This window comes from Aphelocoma coerulescens, chromosome 6, assembly GCF_041296385.1.
Source record: "Aphelocoma coerulescens isolate FSJ_1873_10779 chromosome 6, UR_Acoe_1.0, whole genome shotgun sequence".
Taxonomy (NCBI): Eukaryota; Metazoa; Chordata; class Aves; order Passeriformes; family Corvidae; genus Aphelocoma; species Aphelocoma coerulescens.
Genome location: NC_091020.1, coordinates 23,150,556 through 23,178,089, shown reverse-complemented (window position 1 = coordinate 23,178,089; position 27,534 = coordinate 23,150,556). Strand labels below are relative to the sequence as shown.

At 60.0% G+C, this 27,534-nt stretch overlaps 1 protein-coding gene across 2 annotated transcripts; it reads right to left on the bottom strand.

Annotated features, from left to right (window-relative positions):
• Nucleotides 1-607: 607 nt before the first annotated feature.
• LDB1 (LIM domain binding 1) lies at nt 608-26,624 on the bottom strand. Of its 2 annotated transcripts, none has more exons than XM_069019863.1 (11): nt 26,397-26,624; nt 6,781-6,883; nt 6,144-6,188; nt 5,849-5,924; nt 5,529-5,631; nt 5,153-5,325; nt 4,792-4,914; nt 4,535-4,618; nt 4,108-4,231; nt 3,523-3,665; nt 608-3,157 (listed from the first exon to the last, which is right to left on the bottom strand). In XM_069019863.1, the coding sequence occupies exons 1-11, from the start codon at nt 26,419-26,421 to the stop codon at nt 2,927-2,929; spliced, it is 1,230 nt and encodes a 409-aa protein (XP_068875964.1). In that variant the 5' UTR covers nt 26,422-26,624; the 3' UTR covers nt 608-2,926. The 2 variants fall into 2 exon arrangements, with proteins under 2 accessions (XP_068875964.1, XP_068875963.1); XM_069019862.1 differs by having other exon boundaries at nt 3,517-3,665; nt 26,397-26,623.
• Between the last annotated feature and the right edge of the window lie 910 nt (nt 26,625-27,534).

The following is a 27,534-nucleotide window of genomic DNA, read 5'->3' as shown; positions in this document are numbered from 1 at the left end:
CGACCTCAGCCCTGCCAGGGGAAAGGACAGCCTGGTGACATCCCTCACTGCAGATGTCAACCCAACCCCTGCCCCTACTCTGAAGATACAGCTCCATCCTGCCCTCACCCTCTGCTGCCATCAGCCCTGCTTTACGAGCCTGGCTTCCCCCATATCCCTAACAATGCTGGCACAAGGCACCCCAGCTTCTGGAAGGAGACTAGTGTAGTCCCCATGGACACCTGGACACCTCTGTGCTGCTCAGCTGCTCCTGCCCTCTTCCCACGGCAGGATGGCACTGCCCCCACTGCTCCCCAGGGAAGGTGCCCATCACCTTGGTGTCCGGGTAGGCCTCGAGCTGCTTGTTTGCTCTGGCTTGGGGACTGGGCAGTTTCCCAGCAGCCCTGTACCTGACCCTTGCTGAGATTTCTGCTTTCCATGGCATGGCAGGGAGCCAGCTGTGGCCTGCCTGGGAACCAGGAGGCAGAAGCGAGCCAGCATCATCCTGAGAGCACAGTGAGCCCTGTGCCCGCACCCCCTGCCAGGGCACCAGGGACATGAGGGGAGCCCCCTCTGCCTTGCCTGCATCAGCCTGGTCCCATGCTCAGACATAAGTGATCAGGACAGCTTCAAACCGAAAAGTCATTTTATTGGTACCATACATGACTCATAAATGGCACAAACTATGGAGGGGAGGAAGGAAGAAAAAAAAAAAAAAAAAAAAAAAAAAAAAAGAAGAAACAAAAAGGCATTACAGTGTGCCCGTGGCAGTGAGGGCTCTGCACCCTCCACAGCAGCCCTGCGGCACGGCGTGGAGAATCGTACCTTAATTGCAATGCAGAGCCCCCCTCCCTGCAACACCAGGCTCCCACCCTGGGATCCCACCCCCATCTGCAAAGGGGCCGTGGGGGCCCCCATGCCTGGGGGTCTGAGGGGCTGAGCTCTCCACCTCCGGCCTGCCCATGGAGGGGCCCAGCAGCCAACACAGGCATCTCTCCAGGGATCTTCAGCTTGAGATCAGACCAGGGCAGACTCAAGGCTCTGTCTCCCTGCCCAACCACAGGGACAGCAGGATGTCCCCCACCCCATCTCAGCAGCCTCCTGCAGTCTCAGCCACAAGTGGGCAAGGCATGGGGTGCTAGTAGGACCCCTGCATCAGCCAGAGCCCCCGCGCACAGGCAGCCCCTCAGTGACACGTGCCAGCCCCAAGCCCCACGGGGCAGCAGGACACGGACCGTGGGATCCCTGGCAGGGAACTGGGGGCCTCTGACAGGGAGAATGGAGTGCACCCCTCACTCCCCCGAACTTCAGGGCTACTCCGCCTGCTCCAGGCTCCCTTACACACACAGACAGACACACAAACCTCTCGCACACACACTCTTACACACACGTACACCCCCACTAGGGCAGTCCCCCCCACGGCAGCACGTGCTGCAACCCCACCACGGGGCATGCCAGGGGGTTCCCACGGGCAGCCCGGACTCCCGTCTTTCCCCAAAACCCCACTCCAAGGCTGCTGGGGTGAACTGGTTAGTTAGCACAAACACCCTCCCCCGGCACCTCCCATCTTCTCCTTGGAAGAAGCCTTGGAAGGGATTATTTTTTTTCTCTTTTTTTTTTTTTTTTAAAACCAAAAAAAACCCCCAAAAATTATTATTTTTCTCATCATTTCCCCTAACATCAATGGAGGCACCTGCTCTAGTGATAACACATTGAAAGAACAGTATCGTACACACTGTCTACAGCGCGGAAATGTACAAGCACGAGGTACACGAACCCGAGGGGGGGAGCGGGGACAACAGCACACAAGATTTACATTGAGAAGGGAGGCGGGGGGCTGGCCCCTCCCGACCTCTGGAGGGATTAGAAAGGAAGTCTGCAAAGTCTCTCCTTGGTTTGAAGCTCTCCGAACTGGATATAAAACGAGACTTCCAAGAGAAGAAGCCTGTACAAAAGTCAGGACAGGGTGAGAGGGCTCAGGACAGGAGGGGGGAATGGGCAAGGGGGCTGAGGGGGTCTTTTCCCATTTTTTTTTCTTTTTTTTAAACTTACAATTTAATAATATTATTTTTTTTTCTTAAAAAAAGACAAAAGTAGGAGGTACCAGGAGCCAGGGGTTGCAAAGGGGCCCCAGGCAGACTCACGCAGGGTGGAGGGAAACACAGGGGCTGCAGGCAGGGAACAAGGGCACCGGCTGCTCCGGCAGAGCCGCGGGTCCTCCGTGCTCCCCAGCCCCCCACCACGCACTTCCTATATACAGAGTGCCCCCACGGCCGTGCTGCGCTCTCCCTCTGGGGAGCAAGGGGAAGGGGAGGGTGCAGGAGAGTGGGAAAACGCGACGGGGCCATATCCTCAACACCATCCCAGCGCTGCAGGATCTGACCCTGGCTGCAGGCGGCTTCATGGCAGAGCCCGAGGCACAGGGAAGGCTTTTCATCACTGCCCCCCCCAACCAGCCCCAGGTTGGACTAGAGATGTACAACCCCAATGCAGGTGGCTGCTCAGCAAACACCAGCCATTGGACCCAGGGAGGAGGGTCTCTGGGCTGTGCCAGACCTCAACACATGGAATCTGGTCACGCCAGACACTGCCAACACCTCCCCTCTAATTCCCCCACTTGGCAGGGAGGGGTTGGGCATGTTGGGGCGGGGATGAGAAGCTCTCTGGGAAGAAGCAGGAAAGAAGAGAGAAGGGGGAATAATGAAGCTACGGCCCCGGAAACCCACCCCTGCCCTGGGGTCCATCGGGGGGGCAGGCGTGGGGGTGCGGGGAGGCGGCGGGGGTGATGGCTGGGGGCTGCCTGCCTGGTGTGCACCCCGGACCATGCACCCCATCATCCGTGTGGCGCTGATCCGCCCCCGGTACCTCGCCGCTTCCCAGTCACTCTCCGTTGCAAATGTACAGGTAGATTGGTTGGGACTGAGTCCACGGGGCGGCGGGGGGGCCGTTACTGCGACGCCTGCGACGTGGGGTTCTCTGACTTGCTCTCCTGGCTGGAGGGCGGTTTGCTGTTCCAGGGGCTGTTGGCCCCCAGCGCCGGCGAGTTGTTGAAGCTGTCCTCGTCGTCAATGCCGTTGGCGGCGTCAAACTGCGTGTTCTCCAGCCGGGTGATGAGCCTCTCGTCCTCGTCCCCAAACTCCCCCCCCATCAGTGTGGGCTCGCCTACCACCATCACATCCTGAAAGGGGAGACGGTCCCGAAACATAATCGAGGTGGGGGGAGCCTGGGCCGCTAGACCCCCCTCTCATCAGCTCAGCCCCTTTCCCCAGCTGTAGGGCCACTTCCTCACCTCCACTGCAGAACCCAAGCTAGGACACGGAGTGGGGCAAACACATCCTCGCTCCCTTGCAGGAGAGCAAAGAGGCTTACAGAAGGCAGCTGGGACACCCCCTCCTTTTCCCCATCACATGGGAAGAGCTGTGGGGGCTCAGATAGGCAGTCCTTGGGGGTCTCCCCCTACCAGCTCCCAGGGGCAGGAGCAGAGAACCCTCCCCTTCACCCCAGAGGAGGAAGAGAGAATGGAAACGGGATGCTTACAGGTACCTGACTGGACAGGGCAAAGGTGCTGGCTGGGCTCTTCTTCTTGCTGTTGCTGTTGTTGGTGTTTCCCCCACCGGAGCTCATGGTGCTGCCCCCCGACATCTTCCTTTTCCGGCGCTTGCTGGGCTGCTGCCGTGCTGGCTCCGCTGGTGGAGGAAGGAGACATACATGATCAGCCCCAACAAGAGGAAGCTGGTGCCCCCCAGCCCCTTTTATGCAAACCCCATTTCTTCAAGGACCACATTCCCCCTCCAGGCAGCATCACCACCCTCCTCACTTCCACAGCTCTGCTGTCCTCCCAGACCAGGGGACAGGAGAGGCAGCACGACAATTTCCATCCCTGCTTTGCTTTCCACAAGCAGCTGGCAGCCTCCAGGCAGGGAGTACTGGCTGCCTGCAGTCCTGCTCTGGCCCTCTGGGAAGGCAGACCAGCATAGAAGGAAGCTAAATGCCTGGTTCACCACCCCCAGCCTCACAAAACGAGGCCAAGAACAGCTCTGGGGCTGGGACAAGCCTGCACCGAGGGCAGGGCCTGACCAGGCAGTCCCGGAGACCCCCAGGCAGCACAGCAGCCACTGTGAGACTCACCAGGCGGAGCGACCATCCGCTGCCACTTCTGGAAGAGGCAAGTCTTGAGGCAGTCCCGGGGACTGAGGCTGTAGGTCTTGTGCCGTGACATAAGCTCCTGCATTGGTTCTAGGATTACACAGAGCTGCAGGGAGCAAAGACTCTGGGTTAGATTGCAATGCTCTGAGCCCCAGCAAAACAGAGACCCAATAACCCTAACCCTAACCCCCTACAGGCAGGCATCTGTGCTGCACTGACCCAAGCCACACTGCGAATGTGTGGGATTTGGTAGACCCACTGCCCCCACAGCTCTCTAACAGCCCCTCTGTAAGGTTGCTTTTGCAAAGCCAGCCTTGCAGCCTACCCACACGCCAGGGCAGCCAGGCATCAGGCAGCTGAGAGCACAAGACATGGCAGAGCTGCATCCCCCCTCTTCTTGCACACTTACTCGGAGGTAGTTGAGTGTGGAGTTTGAGAGCCCACAGCGTGTGATGTTCTTGGATAACTGGTCCAGCATCTGGGGATCCTGTGCCTAGGAGTGACAGGGACAGACAGCTCAGCTGCATCCAGGCTGGGAACAGCCCTCCCATGCCCCAGCCTGTGATGCGGGACTGGGCTGAGGTCCTCCCAAGCTGCACAGCAGCCTGAGGAGCTCAGCAGCCCTGTGTCATTCGCACCCAGGCAAGCTCCTGGAGCTGTACTCACATGCATGGCAAGGATGCTGCGGGGAATGAGTTCTCGATGCTGGCGGATGCTGAAATGCCACGTCTTTATCCTCATCATGTCATCGAACATGAACTCCAGGTAGAGCCGCCCCTCCACACACACCTGGGCAGGGCAAAGGGTCAGGCACAGGCTGCCCCAGCTTCCCCTAGCCCAGATCCCCTGGGAACCCACTGCTGCACACTAGAATACTCCTATAGCGGCTTGCCTCTGCCTCCTGGGAGACTCAGCAGAAGCCATACCCAAGAGCCCAAAATGCACAGCCCCGTGGGACTGTAGCCATGAAGAGGGCACAAAAAACCAAGGCAGGAGGGGCAGCAGAAGCTGCAGGTGCAGGCAGTACCTGGGTGAACATGGGCTTGCCATGCTGGGTGACCATGGTGCACTGGTCACAGTCCAGCGAGACAAAGTTGTTGTGGAAGGACTCCTTGGGGTGCTTGAGCACGTAGTAGAGCTCTGTGGCCCCCCCTTCAAAGATGCTGCGGAAGTAACGGGGAATCAGAGTCCGGCCAATCGCTGCAACAGGAGAAGCAGGAAAATAAGGTCAGTAAACCTGGCTCATCCAGATGTTCCTTGGGATGTACATGAAGAGGGTGCCCCCATACTTTCTGGCTGAAAACAGCTGTGCTCGGACACCCTACCCACATCCCCCTGAGCACACAACTGTCTCCTGCTGAAGGCCAATGCCCTTAGGAACGAGAGCTCAAGGTGGTACTCACTGTATCTCTTTGGTCCATCCTCCAAGCAGAAAGTGATTGTTAACATGGCATCATCCTCAAAGAACTCTGTGGTGAAAGCATCCCACCACAGATTGTCACATTCCTGGGGATGGCAGAGAGATGCTAAGTTACAGGGAGGAGAGCCAGACAAATGCAGGCTGCTAGGCACAGCAGCCACATGCTCAACCCATGGAGGGCTGTGCTCCGAGCTGAGCACTTGGAGATGGGGGTGGATAAGCCCTGTCCCACAGCCACATGTGGGAGAAGGCGGTGGGAGCCCCCATTGCCAAAATACTGCCCTCGCTCTCCCTGCTCCCTACCTCTGTCCAGTTCTGCAGCCGCTTGTTGAGCTCAAATATCCTGTAGTCAGTCTGGTTCCCGTACGGCGTGTGTCTCCTGCCCAGAGAGCACAGAAAGCCATCAGAGGGGAAGGCAGCCACAGGTGTGGAGGGGTCCTGAGCCCACAGGGGGAACACATACAGCCCCTCCAGGACTGGCAGTCTGAGCAATCCTCCCACAAGCCCAGCCAGCCAGCATGCTGGCCTGGCTGAGGCACCCCCACCACAGGCACAAGCTCCCCCCAGGCAGGGTCCACACCAGCCCCCCCATGCTTACCCAATTCCAGGCTCCAGGTACGTCGGTGGGTACATAGGAGTAGGTCTAGCAGTGGAAAGAGATGCAGGCAGGTCAGTGCTAGCAGGGATCTCCCTGCTCACCACAGCTCCTCCTTCCCTGGCTACAGCAGGCAGTCGGGCTCACTGGAGGTGAGACCCTCCCCACAGTGCAGACTGTATCCTGGCTGCCAATATCTGACAGCCCCACGGGGTGACCTGTAGCCCAAAACTGGGCTCTGATCCCACATCACTGGCTGCTTCACTCCTGGGACCTAGCCAACTGCTCCTTGGGGACATACCCAGCTCCTCTGCAGCAGTGACTGGTGCCAGGCAGCACAGACATTGAAGAAGGGGTTGTTTTGGCCCTGGGAGTGCTCCCTGTGATCCCAGGGGGCTGGCCTAGCAGAAGGCTTGGTCTGACAGAGCTCAGGACCTGGGGGCTTCCTTCATTCTGAACATCACTCTTTCTCAACCCACTATCACCTGTGCCTGCTCCAATTCACTCTTTGCTCTTGTGCTAACTGAACTCCATGCACTGCAGTCTCTGTTTGCTGCTGAGAAGTGTAACACAGAGACCCTGGGGTGCAAACTGCAGAGTGTCCTCAACATTGCAGATCCCTCCCTGGGCCCCAGCTCACCCCACATCTCGATCCAGCATGGTGCCTGGGTGGAAGGGGGGGAAGGCGTTGCCGTTCGGGGGCTCCTTTGGCGAGTACAGCTTGAACGACTTAGAGGAACAGCCTGGAGAGAGAGAGGGGACATGGGTCAGTTTGGGGCACTCTGCAAGGAGAGATGCCCTGCTGTTGCTGCTGCGAGACGGAGGAGGAGGAGTAGGAGGTGGAAGGATGCAAGACCAGTCAAGCCTCCATCAGCACAGCCCCATCCCTCCTCTGCTTCCCCCCTGATGTCAGCCTACTCCCTTCATCCCACACACAGCTCCAGGCCTCCCCTGTGCAGGATGGAACTCAAAGGGTCAGAGCTGAGCTCTCAGGATCAACAGCCAGTGGAGCCCAACCCCATCCCAAGGGTTTCTCACTGGTGCCCAAAGTTTGTCAGTTCTCAGCTGGCTGGGCTCTGGGGATGTGCCCAAGGGGGACAGTCCAGCTGGTGAGCCTGAGGAGGGGTTGGCTGGGCTCTAGCCCTCCCTCCTGCACTGCTCCTAATCCCGCCGACCCGGGAATCACACAGGATCTTTTTGCTGACCTTTCTATCGTCATGGTGACGGGTGAATAATCGCCCGGAGGGACGCACGGCGGGTCCCCAGGCAGCCACCATCTGCTGCTCAGGCAGGCCAGTGGCCACCCAGATCCAGGCGGACAGAGAGATCCCACATGCCAGCCCCCAGTTGTGATCAAACCACCCCAAAGCCTCACTGCCCACCACAGCACCAAGGAGCCCATAGAGGATATGGGGTGTGATGGGGTCTGCAACGGAGCACACGATGTGTGAAACCAGCCCACATCCTGAAAGCAACCTGGGGACCCCCAGACCTGCCAACAGCAGGCATTAGGGATGCCAGGCACAGCCAGCCCCATCCAGGCTCCTTAGGGGCAGCCAGGGGCTGCCACACTCACCAGCCCATTCCCACCACAAGGGCAGGTTCCCAGGAGCGGAGACTGCCAGTGCCCCTCCCCAGCCCCGCGGCAGCCCCGGCACACCCCGCGGCTGGCAGGACCCGGCACGCTGAGGATGCTGCCGAGGCACGCGGCTCCCTCCCGGCAGGCAGGCGGGCAGACGGGCTGACCTGGACGGGGCGCAGCGGTGGGCGAGCTGCCAGGCAGCTCCAGCTCCACCGGCTCAGCCGGCCCTGCCGCACAGACACGTCTCCCCCCGTCCTGCCGCAGGCGGGGGCCCGGAGCCGGCCGTGCCGGGCTGCCGCTGCAGCCGGGGCCAAGGCGGGATCCCCGTCGGCTGCCCGCCCGCACGCAGCCCTGGGACGGGCACTTCCCAACGCCCACGAACTGCCGGGATTGCCACCCGCTACTGCAGAAAGCAAACCCAGCAGCGGAGGGAAGCATCCCGGAGACGCCAGACACACCGCTGCCCAGCTGGGCTCCGCTCCACGGCCAGGCTGTGTGGAAGGGTGCAGGGACAGGATAAGAGCAGCATCTCGACCATGATGGATACAGGAGGGGAGCAAAAGGCACCAGGGTGAAGGAAAGCGGTGCCACCAGCACAGGGACCCAAGATGTCCAGCTTGTTGCAATAAGGAGCTTGTTAGCCAACAGAGGTGAATGACCAGGGCATGACCTTCACCCCTGCCAAGCCATCTGGGACCCCAAGTCAGCAGTCACAGGGATTGTACACACTGCTGAGCAAGGGCTGGTCAAAAATAGAGAGGGTCACCTCCCCAGCATTAAATCCAATTTGCAACAGGGGAAATATGTGTTTTACTCCTTGATTTTCTTGGGGCCTTTTTACCATGTTTCCCCACAGCAGCTGAACCCAGCCTCTCTCCAGCACCCACCAGGATCTACCAGTCCTGTGGGGCTGGAGCCAGCCCAGCCACTCAGCTGTGGCTTGCTGTTCCCACTCCTGCCCATCTGCAGTGAGGATAAGTGGGACATGGCACAATTTCTCATATGGCTGCTAACAATGTCGGCCCCTTGCTCCTACTGATTGTTTTTACAGATAAAAACATTTTTAATAGGGAGTTCAGTGCTGGTCAGATGCTGCTGCAGAGGAATTTATGCTTTCGGCTTTATCCACATCAACTTGTGCCTAACAGAAATGATAATTCAGCCCAAACTGTACTAGAAACACAGCCTTTCCATTTCCTCCATTCTATTGTTATACAACATGATGTTGAAGCATGTTCAATGCATAGGAAACTTCCCAAAACTCCCAAGCTTCTGTTGAAAACAAACCAATTCATTAGGCAGAGACAGCAGTGGCTGGAGCACTGCTTGTTCCTGGTCATCATGTCCTTAGGGGGAGAAAAAATCGGACCCAGCAGGTCTCATCCTTATATTCTTTGTTTTTATTCATGGATGAGACATGGGAAGATTAAATGCCCAAGGCTTCTTGCTGTCCTCAGTTCCCATCTTGTTTCTCAGGGTGCAGGAAGGTCTCCTGGGGGGGGTGAGACCAGGGAGACACAGCACTCTCCATCCATTGTGCTTCTCATGCTCCTCCCCAGCTCCCTGCTGCTGGAGATGGGACAGCAGATGAGCCAGGCCATCACTCCTGCCCAAGCCTCCATTTCCACCCTGGGCCTTTCCCAGCAGGTTAATATGGACTTGGAGCTCTACTGAGTGACCTGTGTCAGGATCTAGAGGAGTGGAGAGGAGCCTGTTATGTGACCTCAGCAAGACTGGCATCCTGACCAAGTATTATTTCTAATGAAGCATAAAATATGTCACTGGATTCAGTGGTTTGAAATAACACTAACAACAGCCTTAGGACTTGATACAAGCTGTCCAAATTCTACATTCACTGTAGACACACTACACAAGTTACATGAAATAACACAGTTACTTTACAGCAGCAGGAACACCAGCTTTTACTCATACAAGTGTCATGCTGCCTGGTCTGGGACATCCCTCCATCATCACCTCTTTCCTTCACACTGCCCCAGCTGCCTGCAAGCCCTGTCCAGCCAGGTGCAGTGACACAGATCTGCAGGATGTGGCCCTTCCCAAGACAAGCCCGGTGCTTGGCCCTAGCTGGTGTTTCCGCATGCTCCTGCTCTGCCTCCTGTTTTGAGCACAGAGGATCTGGGTAGACTTGGTGCAAACAGGGATGCTGCTTGGTGGCTGAGCATGCAATGCCCCTGTGGAACCTGAGCCAACAGAAGATGCTTCCTGTGGCCACTCACGGGTGCTGGCCCAGTAACACAAAAATGGTCAGCAAGGGAAAAAATCAGGCTGACACTGCAGCTGGTGAGCTACTGGCCCAGGCAGGTCTGGGCAAACAGCGCAGTGCTCATGGCCAGGTGGGCAGCTCCATGGCTCCTCCTCAGCATGGAGGTGGGGGAGAAGGGAACCCCATGAAGGGATGCCATGGCTCAGCATCCTCTGCCGAGGCCAGGTCCGCAGACCACAAAAGTGTGGGCAGGAAAACAGCTCCAGATGGGCGGGTGCCCAGGGAAGGGAAGGCAGGTGCTCTGTCCATGATTTATGTACAGCCCAGCACTGCCCAACCCTCCACATGCATTCTCCTCTGCTGTCCCTGCTTGCGAGCTATCAGGCCTATGGGGAAAGCTCTTCTGGTGCACTGCCCAGTGGGTTTTCTGGAGCAGGAATGATTCAAATCCTAACCAAGCTCACAGAACTGGGGAACATCAGATTTCCCAAGGCACCAAAAGTACGGTGGACACCTTGCAGAGCCAACACAGCCAGGAGATAGCAGGGCACCATGAGCAGAGACCAGCACCAGCCGTGGAGCTGCCTCCTGGGCAGGGGACGTGGAAAGCAGGGAGAAAAGCCCCTGCCTGAACTCCCATCGCTTCAGTTCACCATCAAAGAGCAAAGAACTGCTGAGGACAAAGGCAAAGCAGCATCGACATCTTGCTCCTCCTGTGGCTGCTGGCAGGAATTGGTGCCCACCTGTGAGAGAGGAGCCATCCCTGTCTGGGTAGCCAGTGCGCTCTCTGTGCAAGCGGCAAAGCTCAGCAGCAAGGCAGAGGCTAAAAACATAAACGATAAAAACAAATGAAGAAGTGGGGCTTGAAAGGGGCCGCACAGTTACAGCTCAGCCGGGGAGCATCCTGCTCCTCCCAGCAGTTCGGGAAGAAGAGAGGCCAGCCTTCGCTAAAGGCAGCCAGTGCTTCCCGGCATGCTCCGTGCCTGCTTCCTGGCTGCCTAACGAGGCTTTAAAGTGTAAATAGCGGCATTGTTTCACAGGGCTGCCTCGATGGGGTGTGGGAGCCCTGATAGCGGCAAGAAATACATCTTCCCAGGCCAGTCCCGCTGGCAGAGCTGGCAGGAGGGTGCTATCTGGGGCTGGGTGCAGGGCAGCGTCTCAAATAATTCACGTGGTTTTGCCTGGTGATGGTGCCTAGTGTCCGAGTAGTTGGCAGGGCTGGGAAGCAAACACGGAGAAGTATTCAGAGTGACTGGGACAGGCAGAGGCACAAGGAGCAGTCCATGGTCCGCCCCCACAAGCCTGCCTTCACCTCTTCTTTCTCCATTTCTTTGGAATAGAGGGGATGGAGCAAGGCCAGCTGCAAACCCCAACGCTGTTACTAAACCCACAGGAACCCAGGTGGAACACACTAAGACATGGCCTGAGACGTTATCAGTGACAATATCAACTTGCAGAAACCCCGTTTGCTTTAAAAATGCAGAACTGATGAAGCTGAAGCTCCCAGGAGGCTGGGCTCTCCAGGGAAGAGGAGATACCACTTTTGGAGGAGACCATGTGCCATGGACTCAGTGGCATCCAGAGGCTGACCCCAGCCAGGACACCACCTCGCCCTGACCTGTCCGGAGGCAAAACCCACATCGCGGCCTGCCCTGCTGCGTGCAGGGATTACCCTCTCACTTCTCCCAAGCTGCACATCCGAGCCATCCACAGAGCTTATCTGGACCACAAGTTGCCTCCCTGCCCACACCACACCACATGGCTGTGCATGGTGTCCCAGCTCCAGGTCACATCCTGCAATATTAGTGCAAAAGTCCCCCACGGCAGCACACAAAGCATCTGAACCCAAGGGTGCTCTTCTCTGCAGATCGGGTCACAAATTTAGGGGGACAGCCAGAGAAGGGATAATTACCTGCAGCTAATTATTATAAAGTGACAATCTTGATGTAGGCTGCAAAGCAGTACTATCTGAAAAGCACCAGGTGAGGCGAGCCTGGCCAGCATGTGGATTTGCAGGTCAGGGCTAAACGTAGTCCTACAGCCCCAACTCTGCCAGAGTCCAGGGTCTCCCAGGAAGGCATCCTGCAGAGGTGGACATTCAGCTGGGGCCCCAGGGGACGGCACTGCCCTGCAGCGCCTAGGGACGGCAGTAGTCTCCCCTTTCCCATTTTGCTCCTCAGATGATTCAGACACGTAGACAGGGAATTCTCCAGGAGGGAAAAAGGGAGAAAAGCACACCCTGCCAATTGCAAAACAGCCAGAAAATTGAATCACGTCCAAGGCTGCAAGCCCCAGATGCAATCCCACAGATAACCCAGTTTCAGCTCCACTACTATCAACTTACCAAGAGGCAGTCATTTCCTGCAACTCTCAGGGAAATATCCCACTGTCCCTAATTACTCCTTTCAGTTCACTGTCTCAAAGACAATCCATAATCAAATGCTGCCGGTTTCAGCCTCGGGAATGCACCTTTCACATTTTCAGACACTTTTCCTCTCTCCCAGACCCCTTCACCCTGGGGCACTGCAACCCTGCAGCGACATCGGTGCAGCACCGGCAAACAAACGAACAATGTGGTGTGGGAACCATGGGGCTGGAAAAAAAACCCTGTCAGCATACCTAGAATAAAAGCCTCCTGACAAACTAGGATTTTCATTATCAAAGGTTTTCTAGGCTCTGCGGCAACACAGAAAAATTCAGTCATAGCTAACCATGCCGATGGCCCTGCAGAACACGAAGCAAACATCCCTGCTCACGGCTGCCTGCCTGCCACGCACATGGTGGAGAAAAACTACACAGCTCTGCACGGTATTGTGGGGTTGTTGCTCAGGGCAGCCCTCCACAGGGACAAGATCTGCCTGGGAGAGCTGGAGCCGAGAGCTACAGCGCAGGAAAGTAGCGGCAAGAGGCTGAGGTCTGTCCCTCCACTCACAGAGGGGGATCCACAGTGATCCCCCAGGCCGGCAGGACCCCGGTGCCGCTGCCTCGGAGCGCAGGAGGCTGTCAGCCCCCACGTGGCGCATGGAGGCTTGCGATCCCGGGATGCAACGCTCCCCTCGCTCCCTGCCGCTGCCAACGGCGCCGAGAGCTGCACGCTGGGACGCGTAGTCTCCGGAGACCGCGGCCCCGCCGCCGCCGGCCGCCTTGCTCCATGTTGCCTCCTAGGTGGAGCCCCGCAGCCCTGGCAGCCGGCCAGACGCCCGCTCCGGAACGGGGAAAAAGCTGGATAATTCCCGCCGCGGGGATCCAGCTGGCCTCGCTGGGGCAGCATGAGCCCGGGGGCAAACCATGACGCTGGGGTGCAGCGCCTGCCCCAAGGTCTGGACCACTCACAGATGCCCACGGAGAGGAGGGACAGTTCGAGCGTGGCGGGAACCTCCTCAGCGCAATCTACAAAGCATCTCCATTGCTTCTTCGAGCTGCCAGGGCAAGCCTCTGCCGTCAGGCAGAACTGCTCTCTCCTCAGTACTCAGTTAAGAGGTGACATGGGAGCGGCTGAACAAGGGACAGGCAGGCTGCCGGCAGCACTGGGGACAGAGCAAATGCAGTGTTTGCTGGACTCGCACTGCTGTGCTGGCAGCACGTCCTACCACTGGTGTCAGGCCTTTGGACAACCAGTGCAGGATGGGGCCAAAACCCCAGGAAGCAAAAGGACAGGGTATGGTCAAGCACATCTGCCTGGTGCTCCTGAAGGCATGAGGAACTCAGCCACAGGGAAACCCTCTTACCCCAGCATCCCTGGTTATTACTCCACCCAAAACAACAGCAACCCATGGGGCAGCAAACCTCGTTAACAGCAAGCGTCACAACCCACAGACACACACACACAGAGCAAACAACAGCAGGAGCACTCTGTCCCCAGATCACTCAGAGGACGGGAGGTTTCCAAGGGAGAGGGCCAGACGAGCTATCCTGCTCTGCCACCACACAGGATTTCAGGTCCGTATTAATGCAGATGTCAAGCTCACACCAGTGTAGAGCTGCAAGTACATGAAAGATGGAACGCTGAGAGAGCCCACTCTGGGACAAGCACTGCTACCACCCTGCCAGCCATGGGACAGGGAAGGAGCCCTGGGGCTGGATGGTCCACATCACCCTCTGCTCCCGCATCCTGAGGGGCTGGGCAAGCTCAGGGCTGCGGCTGCCAGCTATCACTGCGCTCTGAAAAGAAGCTGAAAGAGGCTCCAAGTCCCCAGCCTGGGGCACCTTGGCTTGAAGTGAACTTCTGTGGCTTTTCACTGCCCTTTTCCTATTTTACACGTATCATGACCTGCTCCTGGTGAGGGGAAATGTCCCCACCAAATGACAGCAAATCCTTTCTGTCACCAAACCTTCCAGCACCAGCCTGTCCCCCTTGGATCACAAGTTTTCTTCTTTGAAGCAACACAACTTATGCGTCATTCTGCTCAGCACTTCTCAGCCTTTAAAGGGTGCCCAGATCACAAACCTGGAATTTCTACAGCATCAGGAGTGGAAAGGCCACATTCAGTTATACTTCAGTGAAAACCACAATTCCCCCACAATGGGAACACTCCAAAACCTAAGGCTTTAAAGAAGGAACAAGGACACTGATAATTTACCTGTACTGGCAACAGAAGCAGTAAGAGCTGATACCTGATCAGCACTAGAGGAGTCACTGCAAAACTGCTCAGACAAGATGCTACCGTATTGAAAGCATGTGGAGAACAACTGGGAAGACCCTGGGAAGAGGTATTTGTTCTCACACCTGCCTGGCCCAGACTCAAGCAGGCTCAGACCTTCCTGATGAGAAGAAAGCAGGTGAGGGTTTGCAGTGGGGTGTTAAGTGCAAACTGTGTGCCCCCAGAAGGTGAGTCTCTGTTAGACCCCACAGCCTTGGAACCCTTTGCTCACACCTCACCCTGGGAGTGGCTAACACCTCTGGTTTTGGCTCCTGCTGCAGCACTGGCTTTGGCTACGGCTGGCAGTTGCTCAGCAGGTTCCTGCCACGGTGCCTGGCTTCTGCCAGCCAGGGCTGCAGAGATGGGACTGGGGGCTGCCCAAGCCAAGGGAGCCCCAGAAGTGCTGCCCCGGGGTGCTTATCACCCATCCCGAGCGGGCGGGCCGGCAGGGACTGCCGGAGGCCAGCCACCCGAGATCAGGGCAGCCTTCTACAGCATGATCCGCAAAAGGGGCTCCAAGAAAACACCCTCCCAGCTAAGACACCTCTCCACAGCCATGGCATGCATGCTGACTCGTAAACTGGAGCTGCTTAGTCTTCCCCACTCCCGAGGATGCTGCGCGCACCCTCAGCCTTGTCCCCAGTTCTGGCTGGCCCCGGTCAAGCTGGTGCTTTGTCTGCCAGCGAGGATGAGCCCCCTGTGCCCATGGCCCCCTGAGCCTGGACACCTGGCAAGGCAGCTTCTGAGAGAAGGTGCATGGCCCTCATGCGTTTGCACCCCTTGGACCTTTTATTCCCTTTGAGGCACCCGTGGGAGGCTGGCGGGACCCTTTGAGCTGTGAGCAAGGATGAAGTTGCAGCAAACAGTGAGGCACAGTGGGTGAGCAGCCCCTAGAGCCAGGCACTGACCCTGCAGACCCTGTGACAGCGCACGCAGTGGGACCGGGAGGGCGTGGGGCAGCTGTCAAGGGGCTTCGGCAGGGGAAGGAACCCGGAGAAGAACAAAGGGAGCTGCGGGCTGGGATGGAGCAGGGCACAGCAGGGCATGGGAGCTGCTGGCAGCACCCCACCAGGCTGGGGGTGCCGCTCCAAAAGCCAATACCTGGTGGATAGAAAGGGGAGCCAGGGGAGAGGGGGGGACCACAGGCAGGGAGGGGGAGGACAGACAGGGGAGCTGGTGGTGAGGGAACGAGCTGAAGGGCCAAGGATGCACAGAGCAGCTGGGGAGGGACGAGGGACAGGAGAACTGGGTAAGGATGGAGAGGGGAGCCGAGGAAGGAGAGGGGAGCTGGGGACAGGGAGAGCCGGGCGGGGGGAGCAGAGGGCGGGCAGGGGGCTGCCGCGGCGACCCCGGGCCGTACGGGGCCCCGGTGGGGAGCGGCGGCGCGGTGCGGCCGCGCACAACTTCGCAGACGCGGGGGCGGCGCAGGCGGGACCCCGGCCCTCACCTCCGCCGTTCGAGCGGGGCCGCCACCGGGGCGGGGGGGGGGACCGGGAAACTTCCGCGGGGGGGAAGGGGGTGCGGGGGGGCGGGGTGACTCACGGCGCGGCGGCGGGCGGGGGTCCGGCGGCGGCGCGGCGGCGGCGGGCGGGCGGCGCGGGGCCGCCGCGGGGCGGGGCGGGCGGGGCGCGGGGCGGGGCGGGGGCGCTTCCTTTGTCTGCGCCGCGGCCGGGACCACAATGGCTGCGGCGGCGGCGGCAGCGGGGCCCGCTCCCCCCGCACCGGCTCCCCCGCCCCGCGCCGCCCGGGGCCCCACGGGCCAGGGGTGACGCCCGAAAGGGGGGTCCCCGGAGAGCTGTTCCCGCCCCCCCCCCCGCCCGGCGCCGGTACAGGCACTCGCCGGGATGGGGATGCGGGAGCCGCGTCCCGCTGAGGTGCTCGGCACCAGTCGGGGCAAGGATTCTTTCCCTACTGCAAAAGTTTCAATAAAAATAGACCTTTTCCCTAGCTTGGTTTCGGGGTGCCTGAAGTTTTTTCAGGATTTTTTTTTTCTTTCTGAAACTTGTTTCCCTTTCCCCCAGTTTCAGACGAGAAAAAAATATAACCAGCTTGTTTGGGAGGGGGGATGAAAAATAAAATGTGCCAGTCAGGAAAGGAGAGCCCAGGGTCTTTCCTTTCCTCGATAAAACTGCAACCTCTTCCAGTTAGGAGATTTTACAAAAATTTCCATTATGAAAAATTCCGTTATTAAAAAAATCCCATTTTCCCCATTCCCCTTCTGTCTCACATCTGCCCCTTGCAGCTCCTGCCCTGGCAAGTCAGACTGGGACAGACCTCTGCTGCCAGCCCTGCCGGCAAGCCCATGGGCAGCAGGGACATGAGCCAGGACTTCAGAGCCCAGCCTGGGTACACCCCCCAAGCCCCAACAGCCCCCAGCTCCGGGCAGTAAGAGTAGGCTCAGAGGCTCAGCACACACACACACGTGCTGGTACATCTCGTTCTACACACATGGGCTGGTGTTCACTCAGCACTTGCACACCTTCCCAAATGCCTCCCGGCACAGCCCCGGCTGGGTTTGCACCCATGCCTGGGGCACGAACACCCTCCCACATCCCCCTGCTTGCAGGGCCAGGCCCGCACCACATCCCCTCCCCAGGCCTTGGGGTAATGCAGGTACAACCAGTTGGGTCCTGCCAAGCACACTCCCCCCGCAGCCAACAGAGCAGACATGGCGGGTGCAAAACCTCATCCATGAGGTTTTGGGGGTGTCCTCCCCTCTGTGCTTGTGCATCCCCAAAGCCCTGCACCTGAGGACTGGGGGCAGCCCCCTGCTCCCCAACCATGTTGCTGTCTAGGACCAGCACTGAAGAGGGACAGGCAGCATTCCCTCACTCCTGTCCCCCACACTCATCAGCTGAGTGAGGCTCCAACCCCATCCTGGTCCACATCACACCATCGTGATTTCCCCTTCCTCTTGAAGGCTACCCTGCAGTATCACCTTCCACAGGCACTTGGCTAAATATAGCAAAAGTCTTCGTAGACTCCAGACTGACAGAAAGAAAAACTCACTGTAAACCTAAAAACCTCTGTGACACCCTACTCTGTGAAAGGCACATGCAGCAGGAGGTACACATGCTGTCAGTGCCTTGATAACTGGGCACAGGGATGCTGCGAGTGCCCCGGAATGCTGCCCCTTTACTGCCTGTCCTCCTGCCAGCCCAAATCTTGTGGCAGTGGGTGAGATGGGGCTGCAGCATGCTGACCCCCACTGTCATTAGGCCAAAAAAAGTGCTGGCTGCAATGCTGGTGACAGCTACGGGATGGCACAGCCCTCCTCGCCAAGACAGGCCATTAAACACAGTCTGCCTGCACCCCATTACCACTCCAAGGCTCAAAAATGCACAAGGCACAACCACCCATCACCACTCAACACCATGCCGCTACTGCAAAACAGTGAAAAAAAGGGCATTTTGTCCCTGTACTAGAGACTCGTGGCACCAGTGCCATGGCCAGGGGGATCAGAGAGCAGCCCCCATTGATCCCTAAGCCCCATGGCCTGGCCCAGTGCATCCACAGCAAGCATGCCTGGAGCAATTTATCCCGGGGCTCAGCAGCCCTCCGGGACTGCTCACGTGTCCCTGCTCAGCTCTGACGACAGCGCTGGACTGGTCCACGTGGCTGCAGCAGCCCCAGCTGTTTATGGTTATAGCCGAGTTAATAATTAAATAGATGCTGGATGGAGAGCAGAAGGGCTGGGATGCAGCTGGGAAGCGTGTGTGGCAGCGACGGTGTGGGGGCGGGGGGCCCCTTCCTCACGATGTGCTCATGCCCTCACTGTGAGGGGAGCAGAGGGCTACCCTGTTTTTGTGGTAGGGCATTGCATCGCCCAGATCGCAGCCTCCGCTCTCCCCCTAGCAAGGGCCCCATGCCTGCCTGGTCTCCCCAAAGTCCAGCCCTGATCCAACACCCGGTGCAGGTCTCAGCCCAGGGAACTGGCAGCAGCTCGGGAGCAGGAGGGAGCACAGGGATACATCCCAGACGAACGGATGGGAAGAGCCCAGTGGAGATCATGGTAGCCAGGGGATGTCCAGTTCTCTCTGATCCCTGTGGCCATGGCTTGGTGTGCCCACAGAGTGTGCGTGAGGAATCCCAGGCGAGCAGGGCAGGAGGCAGGGCATGCTCACACTGACAGCCGGCCGGGGCCCCGGCAAGTGCAGGCGTAGAGCAGGGACATGGACACGCACTTACATAAAAAATAATAATAAAAATCTGCTAGCCCTGCAAACAGCACAGCCTGCACCGGGAGATAGACTGGCCTGGCACTTCCAAACCTCATGGACTTGTCCAAATAGCAGCCAGACCTGGGCACCATCACACGCACGCAGATCCAGCCGGCAGCAGTGCAGCACAGTATGCACCCTGGAGCCCCCCCTTTGCAGAACGCAACAGTCAACCCCCTGAATCCTACCACCTTTCAAACAGAAATATGCTTTGTTTCCCTGTTTCTCAAGGAGGGGCTTCTCTCCCCCCTAAAGCTATGCATGACCAGATCAAAAGGGAGTTCTGGGGCAGGAGGGGCCCCTTTTTTTGGCTGGAGAAGCCACAGCTCCATCTCTCCAGAGGAGGCTTGGGGGAGGCTGGAAACTACATGGTGAGTCATGCCAGGCAGACAGCAGATCCTGGGGGCTCCTGGGATTAACCCTTCAAAACCAGAACTACTTCCAGACACTCAGAGGCAGAAATAAAGCCCAGGAGCTGGGGAAAAGCTGTCAGGGCAGGGTGGGAAGTTACAGGGTCACATCTTGAGTATCCTGCATGGGACAGAGAACTCAATCTGAGTACGTGAGCAGCAGACAAGCAGCAGACAAGTGCATGCATTGATGCCCATCTCCACCAAAACAAGAGGAGATGGAGAAAGGTTACAGTGGGGGGCAGAACCCCAGAGTGCATGAAATTCATATGGGGTGTCCACCCTCACATCACACCTTGTTCTGGCATGGGGGGTCAATCTCATCACCGCTAGGCTGCCCACGGGCTCCAAGAGGAAGGTGCAGTCTGCAAGCAAGCTTTGGCATGTCCTGCTAGAAAGGGGTTTCCCTGTGGCACCAGCACCAGAGAAATGCCCCACGGTGTTCCTATGCTGTTCCTGAGGTACCGCAATGCACGTCCTGCAAGAGCTTAGCCCCAGCATGGCCACCCACAGCAGTGAGCCCCAATTCCTCTGCAGAAGCCTGGGGCCAGCCTGCCAGAGCTGCAGCATTTTAAGGCTCCTCCAGAGCCTCCAGGTGGATTCTCTCATGTTACAAGAATGGTTCGTTTTACAGCCCCTTTCCTGGCCTGGGAACCCATGGCAGGGAGGGGGTGACATGCAGCATAGCTGCACAGCCCCAGCATCCTGCGCCTGCCCTCTGTCCTCCAAGAAAACCATCTACCCTCCAAGGGACAGGCACTGCTGCTTCAAAGAGAAGCCAAAGCAGAATCCTCAACACCCACACCCAGCCCTGCAACTCCAGGAACTCAGCCCCAGTAGGAGAGCACCCTGCTCCCTGGCCCACTGTTCCCCCTCCATTCATTCCACTCTGTCTCCCAAGCTACAGAGGACCCTTGGCATTCATAAGAGACTTACACAGTCAGGAGCTGCCACCCACTATGGCTGCCATCCCTCCTGGTACCCACATGTCACTGTGCCCTCCCACGCTGGAAGCTCCCCTGGGAGAAGGCAAGGGACATGTTACAGGGCCATGGCTATATGTGGTTGACTTGAAGCAGGTAACTCTCCAGCAGCTGAGCCCACCCCCTGCCACCCCCCCCACGGTGCTGCCGAACACTCTGGAGCAGCTCTCCGAATATAGCAGCATCAAATAGCTCCATCAATAATGCATTGCTTCTGCTTCCTCTCACTGCCGTGTTTTCGTTGCTAACATGCGTGTCCTTCCTGTTAGCGGCTGCCTCCTCCCCACCAGCTAGGCCAAGCAGGGACACAGCCACGGTGGGATGGTGACGGCAGCTCCCACAGTTCCAGGTCCAGTTCCTGTAGGGATTGACATGGAGCCCCATCTACTCCACTCGGGGGCAGCCTGGGGTTCTGGGGAGCAGCCCTGCCACTGTCCAAGCCTCCTGCTGCGCACGCGCTGGCAGCAGGCAGGGCGACTCGGCATGCCGTGGCTGCCCAAAGGATTTGGCAGGGGCACCAAGATGGGAGGAGCATAACGACATCTCCCCAGCCTCAGCAGGGAAATGCCCCTCTGCAAGGACTTTTGGCAGCCTGGCACTCCCCATGCCCAGGCAGCACCCCCGTTCCCAACTCCATGCACTGCTGCACCACATCAGGCTCCTCCAGCAGCTCTGCGCTGCCATCCCCGGCAGGGAGAGAGCTCCTGCTGCCGTGCTCCTGCCTGCCCCTGCCTGCAGCTGCCCCGGGCTAACCCCGGGCCAGTTGAAGCAGGCAGGTCGGGGTGCCTGGACCTGCCTCATGCCCAGCAGAGCTGCGTGCCTGCAATGCCATGAGCTGCCATGGGCTCCCAGTGGGGAGGCAGGAGCTGGAGTGGGCAAAAGCTGGCACCCACCGCCCTGCAGTTTCTCACAGCAGGCAGGAGCAACCTCTGCCCTGGAAGGGAGACCCCCAGGATGCACAAGACCCTCGTTGAAGGAGGACGCACGTAGCAGAGCAGAGGTTGGCGCAAGTGGCTGCTGCAGAACGCTCCAGCATCCCAACACCACCGACGTCCCAGCCTGGCTTGGGCTGCAAGCACTGTATCCAGCCACCTGGGCTGTGCTGCAGAAACCTGGCTCCATACACAACACCTGCCCCTTGGTATGTCATAGAGGGGCTGAGGCTGCTGCTCCTGCAGAAAACAGGGACTCTCCCACCCCCCGTCTGCCACCCTCTCACCACGGGGCCATCCTGGAGCACAGGAACCATCACCTTGGTGCAGGGTAACCTCTGCTACCTGACTGTGGGTTCCACAAAGCTGGGGCAGAGAGAGACCTTGCAAAAGGGGGGCAGGAGCTACATCCCACAGGGCCCCCCCAAGGAAGTGGCAGCAGAGGGGTGCGGGCAGGGTGTTATCGGTCGCCCCTGGGCAGGGCGGGTCAGGGCTGGACAGGGGCCAGCACCTGCCACAGGGGAGATTACACCCCGGGTTTAACGTTCATCCTGATCCATGACCTGCCTGGGAGAGAAGGGGGTGAGCTGCAATGGGAGGCCGGTCTGAGAGCTTTGGGGGCTCCTAAGCCCCACCAGCAGCCCTACTCAAAAGGGACACCCAACACTGATGCACAGTCTACTCTCCTGCACCCCCAGGAGCATGCCCAGTGAACTTCCCAAAACCCTGCCAGCATCACCCCTACTGCAGCCACCCCAACCCTGCTCAGCAGAGATCCTGGGAGAGGGGCAGACTGCTGCCACTATCCCCACTCCAGGTGGGGCCCAGCAGTCCCCTGGCAGCCCTGCCTGCTCCCCAGCACCCTCCCACCGGTACCGGCAGGAAACCACAGCCGCAGCCTGCAGGCAGCTGATAACGGTCACCCAGCCCCATCCTGCCAGCACCCCACCACCCGGGAGCTGTCCCCACACCCACTGCTCCCCAGGCCCAGGGGTGCATCCACACCGTGCACAACGGCAGCCCCAGGGCTCAGTGTCACCCTGCAGAGCTGGGAGCCCTCACCAGCAGCGCAGCTCATGCCCCAGGACACACCGACAGTTGTTGCGCATGGGCACCATGCTCCCAAGTGTCCCAGCATGCTCCTGGCACACCATGCAGACCCATGTCTCGTGTGTTCTAGCAACATGGATATGGCGGCAGAGTCCCAGAGCAGAGTGGGGGAAGAGAGGGTGGCATGAAATGCAGTGATCTGACACAAAAGGGATGGGCAGGGGACACTGCCCTGCCTGAGGGCATACAGCCCCCTGGCCAATGCATTCCTGGCCACAAGCCCTCCCAGGTGGCAAGAGCACCTCCCTGCCCCGGAGGTCCCATCCTGCAGGGGCATCCCTTCACTCCCCAGGGAGCAGCTTGTGTTGAGCAGGTAACAACATTCCTGGAATAAATTTGGGGCCCAGCGCAAATACACAGTGCTGAACCCACTGGCACTGGTACAGCACTAACCCATCCAGGATTCTCCAGGCAAATCCTGGGTGAGCTCGCACCGGCCCCAAGGAGCGCTGTGATGGTGCCTCACAGCAACAACAGGACCCCTGAGGAATACCCTCGCTGAGCACCAGACAGCCACAAACCCATCCTGACTGCCAGAGCGTGCCAGAAGTGGGCAGGCAACACAGCACACATGGTATCTACTGGCCGGGCACTTTGCTGCTGAGGGGGACAGGGCAAGTAAAATGTTTCCTCCAAACATCACTGGTAACATGAAAAAAGCCTAAACTAGAGCATATGGATGTGCATGATGAGGCCTCGGGACCCCTACTGCTCCCCCCCTCCTCAGCAGGCCCAGGGGCACCTCAAGGTGCTGGGCACCCCCAGGGCTGTTTGGCAGCCAGAGCCCACACAGGTCGGGGCTGCCTGGCCCCCCCGCCACGGCACTCAGCCTGCTCGCCGCCATCCTTCTCCCAGCGCATCTGTCGCAGAAGGCATGTGGCACAGCTCGGCCTCGTGACGGTGGGGGATGCACGGCGCCAGCTCGGCAGAAGGGAGGGATACGGCAATGGGCCGTGCCCTGGCCGGGCATGTCCATCCCGGGACCTGAAGCATGTGGCTTGGGAAGCTCTCCCTCCTGCCAGCGGGGTGCACAGGCAGGTTCTCTGCAAGGTGTCCCAGTGAAGGTGCTGACCTTGGGAAAGTTCCTTCCCTGCCATGAAGCTGGAGCCAGCCCTGCAGGGAGGAAGAACAGCTCCACTCCGCTTTGCTCCCCTCCTCCCCCTCTGCACTGACACCATCACCACAGGGGGAAAAATAATGATAATAATAAAAATAATTAAGAAAGAAAGTGCAGAGCATGCTGGGAGAGTGAAAGGTGCCCCAGGGGTCAGGGCCCCGCTGGTGTCTGGATGCCAAGACCTGTCTGCCGGCCCAGCTCGGAGCAGCCCTGGGCACAGCACCACTGGCACCAGCATCGGGCAGCTGCTGCCCCAGCCTCTGCCACCTCCACTCTGAGCCCATTATGCTCCTGCTGCTCACCTCTCCACATCTGAGGTGGGGGGCAAAGCCCCCCTCAGCCCTCCACTGGCCCCAGCAGCTCCCCACCATCCTCGGGCACGAGAATGCGTCAGGTTCCCAGCTGAGCAGCCTCTCTGCTCCAAAGCTCTTGCAGAGGGGAAGAAAGGAGCAAGGAAACATCTCTGGAGGGGTGCGAGAGGAGCTGCAGTGGGGCAGGACGCACCCCCAGGGATGGCAAGGAGTATATCAACCCTCTGGGAGGGCACAACTTGGAAGGGGGGCAGCAAAAACCCCCCCGGCAGCAGCTCCCAAGCAGGAAACTCCTCCAAGTTAATGCAGCCCTGAAGAGCAGCCTGGGCAGAGCGGCTCATTAAATGTTTCTGGCTGGCGGGAGGCCAGCGGCAGAGCTTGTTTTTTCTATATTCCGATAAACAGTCCGGGGAGGGGAAGGGGGAGGGGGGCGCAGGCTCTGGATGTGCCACCCAGCCCCGGCGGGGGAGCGGGGGAAGAGGCGGGGGGGACACGCACATTGCACGGCACCCGCGTGTCCTCCCTGCCCTGGGGCAGCGGGCAGGGGCAGCGTGGGGAGGACGCAATACATGAAGCCATCCACAGGGATACTCCCAGGTGAGGGGTGACCCCACGGCTCCCCGTCACCGCACCGAGGGAGGACCCCCCTCTCTACACCCACCAACATGCCGATGACATTCCCAGTGGCATGGGGCCAGCTCCTGGGGAATACGGCAGGGCCCCACCATTGGCCATCACTCGGCCTTCGCCCCGCCGAGGCGGGACCCCCGCCAAGGCTGGGGGTGTCGGGAGGGGTGTCGTGCCCCCGGTGCGGGGTGCCTGCGGGGCGGGTGCTGTGGTTGCTCGGCCTGGCTCGCAGGGAGGTTCACGTGACTTTCTGCTTGAGGAAGCAGCGCTCTGGCAGCTTCCAGTGGGAGATGGAGGAGGAGGAGGAGGATGGGGGAAGGGGCCGCTTGCCTTCATAGAAACACGGCAGCGAGGCGCAGGCAGCGCAGGGGCGGGGGGCCGCCGTGCAGGGGCACCCCTTCCCCACCCCGGTTATCCAACTGCAAGCCCCTCGGCAGAGGCGGCTCCGGGGGAAGCATGGGGACCGTGTGCTGTCACAGCGCCCCACTGCCTCCAGCAGCCCCCCAGCACGGGGGTTCTGGCCTGGCAGGAGGCTCTCTTGGGACCACAGGGATGCTGCCAAAGGAGCTGGGCTGAGGAGCGTCGCCGCTGTCCCCCCACAGGGACCGCATGTGCCAGATGCCCAGGGGAATGGCAGAACCCCCTCCCCAGGGCCCCCCAAACTTGGCTCCCCAATCTGCTGTCCAGCGCCACGGGGACCTGGTGCTGGACGAGGTTCCAGCAGCCCTCTGAGACCCCTGCCCTGCCTTGTTCCTGGCACAGCAATGTTCTGCACCCAGCAGCAGGCAACGCAGCCAGGCCAGCTGCCCCAAACTTGCCTCAAACTTGCCCCCAAGCCCAGGAATCCAGATGAGTATCCCTGTGGCAGCACCCTCCCAGGTGCTGAGACCTCACCAACTCATCACACCTCCTACGCAGTCCAGCAGTCTTGCTAGCCCACAGGCTCCAGAATCAGGAAGAAGCTCTCCAGCAGACACCCCACCATGACCATGGTGGGGGGGCCATGCAGCACCCATGTCCACCAACAGCATTGCCAAGCCTCTCCAGGGACACTGTGCCTCACACCCACGTGCAGAGCTATGGCACCCCACAGACCTACTGCCCTGGCCCCAGGGGTGCTTCAGGGTCACTCTTCACAGTGCCACCTACATGCCTGCCCAATGCCCCTGCAGCACCCTGCCTGTGGGGTCCCAGTTCCAGGCTGGTACCAGCATCCATGTGCTCTTGGGTCCCAGATCTCTTAGTACAACATATCTCAGCATCCATGCCATAAGAAGCCCAGCACCCATGCCATGGAGTCCTTCCCTCACAACCAGACCCCAGCACCCACACCATGGGGTTCCAATCCCACAGTCAGACCCCAGCGTCCATGCTCTAGGGACTCCAGCCATTCAGTTGGATTCCAATAGCCCCATACCATAGGGACCCCATCCCCATGGCTGGACCCAATAGCCACACCATAGTGACTAGGACTCCAGTCCCCACACCTTGCTGACTCCCATAGCTTGTCCCCAGCACCAGCACCAGCACAATGGCCAAACCTCAGCACCTACACTGAAAGCCCTGTGTTGTAGTCGGCTCCCAGCAGCCATGCCCCAGGAACCCAGCCCCATAACCAAACACCAGCACCAATACCACGGAGACCCCAGCACCAATACCATGGAGACCCCAGCCCATAACCAGATCCCAGCACCAATGCCATGGAGACCCAGGGACCAATACCATGGAGACCCCAGCCCCACAGCTGGACTCCAGCACCAGCGCCATAGAGACCCTAGCATTAATGCCACGGAGACACCAAGCACCAATGCCACGGAGACTCCAACACCAATGCCATGGAGACCCCATGGATCTCCCGTAGCTGGAGATCCCAGCCCCAAAGCAGGACAGCAGCACCAATGCAGTGGGGATCCCAGCCCCACAGCCAGACCCCAACACCAACACCATGGGACCGCAGCCCCACAGTCAGACCCCAACACCGACACCACTGGGGCCTCCCACCCCGTAAGTGGCCCCCAGCTCCCCACCCAGCCCCGATGCCGCGGGGACCCCAGCCGCAGGGGCAGCCCCCGCCCCGAGCCCCGCCGCCGCGCCACTCACCAGGGCATGCACAGCCCACTGACATCTTCACATGCCTGGCCCGGCCGGGGGTCGCTGCGCGCTGCCCGGGCCGCGGGGGTCTCGCATGGGGGGCGCGCCGCGGGCTCCGGCGCGGCGGGCGGCGGGTAGCGCCGCGGCCAGAGGCGGGCAGGCGGGCGCGCCGCGAACCGGCGGAGCAGCGGCGGCAACGGCAGCAGGAGCAGCAGCGGCGGGGGCGGTCGGGGCGGGGGCCGCGGCGGTGGAGCGGGAGCGGGGGCGGCTGCGCCGGCGGCGGGCGGGTGGGGGTGCCTCTGCGCGTGCGCGGGGCGTCCCGTTCCCCCCCCCCCCGCGAGCGCGTGCGTGTTGCGTGCGTGCGCGCCCCCCCTCCCCCCGGCTCGTCGCCGCCGCCGCCGCGCGCGCGTGTGCACGTGCCCCCTCCCCCCCGCAGTCACCGTGAGGGGCGGGGGGATTCTGGCGGGGGAAGAGGGGGGTCCGTGAGGGAGAAAATGAAGCGAAGGGGAAGGGGTACTCCCTCTGCTCCGAGGAGGCTCTCGGCGCTGCCCCTTGGGGTTCGCAGCCGTCGGAGGAGGGGTAGCGCTGTCCCCAGACCCCCGTGGGTGGGTGAGGGTCCTCAGGACTGCGTGGGCTCCCGGGAGCGGCGCAGTGCTGAGGCTTCCATCCCGCCCCCCCCCCCACCCGACGGGGCTGCTCTTCCCAGGGCCTGAGAGAAACCCGACTGGAGGGACGAGTGTTCAGGGACCCGGCCCGTGGCTGAGCCCCGAGTGTCTCAGGGCGGCTCGTTGGGGCTTCCATCTGGGAAGGCCGTGGGGACGAGTAGAGGACGCCACGGCTGTTCCGCATGAAAGAGCCTGCTCAAGGCTTGTGCTTTTTGGGACCTTGCCAGTCTCCCAGCCCCGGGGCACGGGGAGGACACGGCGCTGTGGAGGTTGTGGGTGGAAGGGAAGGGGCCAGAGAGGGCCGGGGGGCAGGAAGGAAGGGGGTTCGCAGCAGCGCTTTGCACAATCAGGGGCATCGTAGCCAGCATTTGCTGCGCCTTGTGCGGGGATGGCAGAGGCTGCCAGACAGGAGGCTGGAAGCTGCTCGGGTCTGTGCTGCACACTGTGCCAGGCAGGGATGTGACAGCATCCCGGGTGAGGCC

What these genes read in the sequence shown, in the direction of transcription:
- LDB1 (XM_069019862.1), bottom strand. Translation starts at nt 26,421, where the DNA reads ATGTCAGTGGGCTGTGCATGCCCTG. An exon ending in ATGCTGGATCGAGATGTGGG is followed by an intron (nt 6,189 to 6,780) that starts GTGAGCTGGGGC and finishes TTCCACTGCTAG; the next exon opens with ACCTACTCCTATGTACCCAC. An exon ending in TACCTGGAGCCTGGAATTGG is followed by an intron (nt 5,925 to 6,143) that starts GTAAGCATGGGG and finishes CTCTCTGGGCAG; the next exon opens with GAGACACACGCCGTACGGGA.